Source organism: Xiphias gladius, chromosome 24 (assembly GCF_016859285.1).
Source record: "Xiphias gladius isolate SHS-SW01 ecotype Sanya breed wild chromosome 24, ASM1685928v1, whole genome shotgun sequence".
NCBI lineage: Eukaryota > Metazoa > Chordata > Actinopteri > Istiophoriformes > Xiphiidae > Xiphias > Xiphias gladius.
This window is the reverse complement of record NC_053423.1, coordinates 25,042,879-25,048,878: the sequence shown is the minus strand read 5'-3', so window position 1 is coordinate 25,048,878 and position 6,000 is coordinate 25,042,879. Positions and strand designations below refer to the sequence as shown.

The following is a 6,000-nucleotide window of genomic DNA, read 5'->3' as shown; positions in this document are numbered from 1 at the left end:
TGGGGACTCTGACCTGAATTTCAACAGCCACATAAGGAGAATTACAAAGTCTGCCTACTACCACCTTAAAAACATAACAAGAACTCAAGGATTTCTGTCTAAGCAGGATACAAGATACAGTTTCAGCAGGCTAGACTATAACCTGCTGAAAGACTATAAAGTCCTCACTAACACCAAGAAAGACACCGGTCCTGAAATCACCGCACTGGCTTCCCGTGTGTCAGAGGATAGATTTTAAAATCCTGTTACTTGACTACAAAGCACTAAATGATCTCGGGCCTAAACACATCTGATTTTACTTGTGCGTTACGAAGCATCCAGACCCCTCAGATCATCTGGGACAGGTTTACCAGGTGTTCCCAGAATCAAAACCAACAAGGTGGAGTAGCTTTTAGATTGAAAGCTTCCCCACCTGTGGAACAAGCCTCCTGAATACCAGAGCTCTGCTAAAACCGTCAGCTCACTTAAATCAGGGATTAAAACATTGTTTACTGCAGCTTTCCAATAAATTACATATATAATCATCTAAATCTTTAAATATTTAATGGCATGCTTTTGTTTATTGTCTTTTTAATGAATTGCCTTGTGTCTAAATGGTGCTATATAATTAAACTTAACGTGCCTTTCAGCTTCTGCTAGTGATAATTGTTTTTGCATTTTGATTTAAATACTTTTATCATCTCCAGGCCATTTATTTCTACTCCTGTCATGATATTACATACATACATAGGTAGAGTTTTATACATCGTATAAAAGAAAAAGAAAACTCGCAGCATCAACACAATTATCACAGTAAGTTAAGTAAAAACACATCTTAATTTCAGGCAGCCTCCTGCTTAATAAGGATGAGGAGGCATATTGTTTTACTTTCACCTGATATGTCATTTCATGTTAGTGTGTCCTGCACTCTGTGGCCTGAACGTTGCACAGCACAAAATACTGGAAAACTCAAAATACTCGATACAGAGTATCGTAGAGATCCGCACCCGGTGTATATACCGGGGGGATACTCGAACATCCCAGTACTATCCCACAGTAAATTAGCTCGGCTCTCCTCACACTTGAACACATCTCTGCGCCTTGCTTTTAAACAAGGTTTCATTTTGTGTGTGTGTGTGTGTGTGTGTGTGTGTGTGTGTACATACGTACGTACATACAACCAAATCCAGTTTGGAACAGTTTTTTTTAAAGGAGCTAAGAGTCAAGTCTTTGGATAAAAAAACTCTTCACCAACAGCACCGTTTTTGGTACATTGATATTTTTTTTTTCTTTTAATTTTTTAAAATTTTTTATTCCAAATGTGTGTCTATATATTGAACATCAGAAGGCTGGTCCCCTCCCACAGTCACCCCACAGATCAATATCAATAATAATGATAACAACAGAATCATCAGACTAATATCCATCTGTCGTCTCTGTCCTACTGATCAGCTGAGCACTGCTGGTACAAATCTGAGAAGAGGAGCAGAAAAACATAAAATAAACAGCTGGCAATATGATGAAACGCACAACAGAATTCACTTTTTCTTCACGCTCACTCGCTCGCACACACACACACACACACACACACACACACACACACACACACAGAAATCACCCATTTAAAGTCACATTTTACATCTACATTCCTTTGCGTTTTTATCTTTTTCATAAACGTTTCCTCTTTGCGGCTGCTGCTGGTTCAATTTATAAACGGTTTCTATGCAAAAAGATTTAAAAAAAAAAACCAAACCATAATAAAACTACAGGCACTGGTCTTAAAAACAAAACAATGTTTCCAAACCGTATCGTTGAAGAAATGTGTAGGAGTTGATTTTCTATTTGGCTCCTTTTTTTTCTACATTGCACCCGGGCGACTGTAAAGCAATTACATCTGGAATTGACAATCAATATCAGCACTTACGTTGTGTAATCATTCAATACGATTTGTTGACATGTGTATGGATCTGGGAGACTGCCGGCAGCTGACCTTTGAACTTCAAAGCGGTGCATGAATCGTCGTGATATCAATTTAAAAGAACTCAAAGTCTCAAGGTTCCCATGAAAAAGAAAACGAGCAATACTTATATTGGACACGTTGAAAGGAAGGAAATCACAATCACAACTTTAGCTTTTTTTTTTTTTCTTTTCCAGTTTGCCCTCCCAAGTTCATTCGTGCCTGTCTGACTGTGCTCCACTGACTGTTTGGGGGGGGGGGTTACACCCTGCACTTTGATCAAAACAGGCCAAAAACAACTTTAATAGTCGCCTAAAATATACCAAACTATACTAAAGGTAGTTTAGAGACTGTATGAAAATGTCTTGATTTGGGAGAGAGGCTTAACCTTAGGTTTCACTATTTAAAGGACCAACAAACCCCCCCCCCAAAAAAATCTCAAAATAACAGCAGTTCATAATATAGCAGTGCAGCCATTGCTCCAACTCGTTTCACCACTATAAACAAACTTAATTGGTGTACTTCACTTTAAACCTTTAAACTGTCACAATAGCCGCCAATTTGCACATTAGAAGAGGAAAAAAATTAGAATACAATTCACTACACTAAATCTTGCAAGGGAAGGCTACAATTAAAATGTAATTCTGCTGTGAGAAAATAAAAAAGAACCACCTCCCTCTGGCCAAAAGAACTGTCCCTAATGATTATCAGACTGTCCCTTAAAGTCAGCGTATGTAACAGCTCTTCAAATCTGGACACTCGGCTGTGTTCTGGCGTTGTTTCCAAACGTAACCCTGCTGTGGTCCAGATATGGCTGCCAGATTTGGTCTGGGTTTGGGGTAGCTCCAATTAGCACCAGTCGGGCCAGCAGCCGGAACTGGACCAGTACTTTAGTTGTTTTGGTCGTGTCATTCAGATGTCAAATTGAATTTGCATTTAGACAAATCTGTTATGGGTACATGGGATTCTTATGACTTTTACTTTGAAAAGCAATGCAGTAGATGCTGCCTTGCTCTTTGGCGGCAGAGTACAGTTCACTCTGTTCAAACCTTAGATGAACAGCTCAGCATTTTGGAAAATACACTTATTTTCTTTGTTTCTGAGAGTGAAATGTTTAGAAGGAGATCAGTCTCATGTCAGGATGTGATTAGCTTAGCTTAGCATGAAGACTGGAAAACGGGGGAAACAGCTAGCCTGGCTCGGTCCAAAGTTCAAAAAACACACCTACCAACATTTCTAAAGCTCATTGATTAACATGTTGTTCAATCAGTCCTCAAACAGAACAGTAAAAATGACAGTTTGTGGCTTAGGGAGAGTTATGTGCTGGAACCATTTGTTGCCGGTCTCGTGGTCACATGGTTGTCATTTGTCCCATTAATTGGCTCCTGAACGTCAACCCCCCTTTATATACGAAAACAACGAACCTGGCAAGGAAACGTTTTCATTCGTCTCCTCCCTGTCCATTAGTTTCATACTTTAGGACGCCCTGTCATGCATCAGCCTTTGTTTGGTGAATTAGACGCTACATGTAAAATAAGAGTAACCCCGGCACAGCTTCGCACACTTGAGGTGAGTGTTGATGTGGCTGTTTCTCTGCTTTGTGGATCACAAGCGCCGCTCAGCAGGAGTCTGTTCAAACAGCATCAGGGTTGTTAAGAGCTACATCCTCCACAGACGTCCGAATGATTGACAGATGACCATGAAAACTGTACAGCTGCTCTGCTACTGTGTGGTGTGTGTGTGTGTGTGTGTGTGTGTGTGTCCGTCCGTCCGTCCGAATACTGAACCAGGTGTTTTGTACAAACAGTAAAACTTCAGAGTGCTGATAAACTCAGTCTCTCTGTGTCTCTGAGTCCTCCTCGCTTGGCACAGAGCCTGATGATTGGCTGAGGCAAGAGTGCGAGGACTGAACATGGGTTCAACAAACGAGACCCCAGGATGACGTCCATTTGGCGGCCAGTACCGGTTTGTCCATCCTCTGCAGCCCTGCGATCCAAAGGCTGCGAACGTCTCAGCTGGTTTAATTCAAAATGGAACACGTGTCTTGTCCTTCCTGCTGACAGGTCGAAGTGGTTTGATCCGTCAACCCCAGCGGAAAGGTTACTGGTATGATCCACTGAACCCATGTGGCTTTGTCTTAGTGAAAGACCCTGCAAACGGGTCAAAATGGTTTCTTCCCTCCACCCCTGCTGAAAGGTTGGTTTGGACTGATCCAGCTGTCGTTGGGGCCAAAATGTAAAGAGACCCCTCTCACAGTGTCCCTCAGCTCAGTGCCCCCCTAGTAAGTCTGTTGGCGGGTGTGAGGGCATTTTGGTGGGGGGCAGTGGTCTGGGCGGTGGAACTGGTTTGGTTTTGGCCCACTGAGGGCTCGCGGCCCCCCCACCCCCATCACTGTCAGCTCTGTCTGTCGGCATCGGGGGAGGTGGCGGCGGGAGACGGGGCAGCGACATGGAGCCATGGTGGTAGTGGAGATGGAAGGGGTTGTGGCGATGGTGGTGCCCTGGCGTCGCAACCGAGGGTGGGATCCGCGAGCAGGAGGAGGCAGAGGAGGATGAGGAGGGCGGAGGAGGCGGGGGAGGTGTGAGGGTGGCCGGACGCAGGCTCTGGATCCGCCGGCACTCCTGGCAGATTCGTACATGGCTGCAGCCCTGCAGGAAGCCGCGCGGCGGGGCGGGAGGAGCCACCAGGGCTGACGCCGGGGGAGGGGGAGGAGGCGTGCTGGTGGTGGCGTTGGCTCCTAGCGGGTCCTCCAGCAGCCTCTGTGGCCCCGGGCCCAAATCGGGGCCTCCTCCCATACCTCCCCCCAGCCCCGCCAGCCCGCCCGTCAGCGGACCGGCGCCGCTGTACAATTTGCCGTTGCTGAGACGCATCTCGCGGACCAGACGGATGGGGCGAGGAGCAGCCAGAGCCAGGCGGGATGGGTGACGCAGGACTCCACCCCCAGTGTTGCTCAGCGGCCGGCGGCGACGAGAGCGGGAACTCTTCTTACAGGAGACGGCGTTACGAAACTCCGTCAACATCTCCTGACAGACAGAAACCTGAGAGAGACAAACAGAGTGTCTGCATCAGGCCTCGTATTCTCAGTAGTCTTGCAGAATTTATATTATTTTTATTTCTGTCTTATTCCTTTTTCTTATAACCTCGACCAAGGAGGTTGTTTTCACCCCTGTCTGTTGTGTTTTTTTTTGCATTTGTCAGCAGGATTACGCAAAAACTACCGAACTGATTTACAGCCAACTTGTTGGAGGAGTGGGACATGGGCCAGGGAAGAACACATTACAATGGATTTAGAATATTTTTCCTCTCAAGTCTGGTGTATGTCGTTTGACATTGGCCTTGGCTGAGGCCTGCTCTCTGAGGGGCCACGTACACATACATATGCTCACACACAAAACAAAAATCCCATTTATTCCTATTTATTGTCTGTCCGATGTACCTTTTTTGTGCTAAAAGATTTGCTCTAGCAGTTTTCAAAAATACTGTATCTGGATATAGATGAGGGGGGAGAGAGTGAATGTGTGTGAGCAAGAAGTGCTCACACTTCAACACATTATGCTCTGGGTGCTTTTTATCTGAGCGTGTGTTTAATGCTCTGCAGCTTCCCGCCTCAAACCAATGTTATCTGTAGATGTGTGTGTGTGTGTGTGTGTGTGTGTGTGTGAGCGTATTTGCCTCATAATCTGTCCTATAAAAAAAACAAACAAACAAAAAAAAACAGCTGGGGCAGATAAAAAAAGAACAAATGAAAGTCAGAAACAAACTGCATTTGCAGAGGACGAATGGACGGATGAACAGACCGACTGCTGGAATACAGAAACCAGAGAGAGACGAGACTCAATTCAAGCCACACTGATCGAATCTAATCAATATCTTTACACTGTGGAAGTTCTGACCAGCAGAGCTGTGGAGCCATGTTTTCTGCAACACAAGCCACTTTCTTCAGACTGGACTGAAGTCTGTACCATAAAGAGGCAACTTTTTTATTGTACCTTAAATATACAATATCAAAATCTTATCACATTTTTAAATGTGGCTTTTTATAACATGTTTTATATATACAACTT

General features: G+C 44.6%; 1 protein-coding gene across 1 annotated transcript in view; it reads right to left on the bottom strand.

The window, feature by feature from the left end:
- Window positions 1–1,244: 1,244 nt before the first annotated feature.
- The window catches only part of LOC120786477 (glutamate receptor ionotropic, kainate 5-like), an 80,962-nt gene continuing 76,206 nt past the window's right edge, over window positions 1,245–6,000 (bottom strand). Inside the window, exon 21 of the mRNA XM_040121948.1 lies at window positions 1,245–4,974. Coding sequence (XP_039977882.1) covers window positions 4,204–4,974 — 771 coding nt within the window. The 3' untranslated portion in view covers window positions 1,245–4,203. The remainder of the gene's footprint in view (window positions 4,975–6,000) is intronic.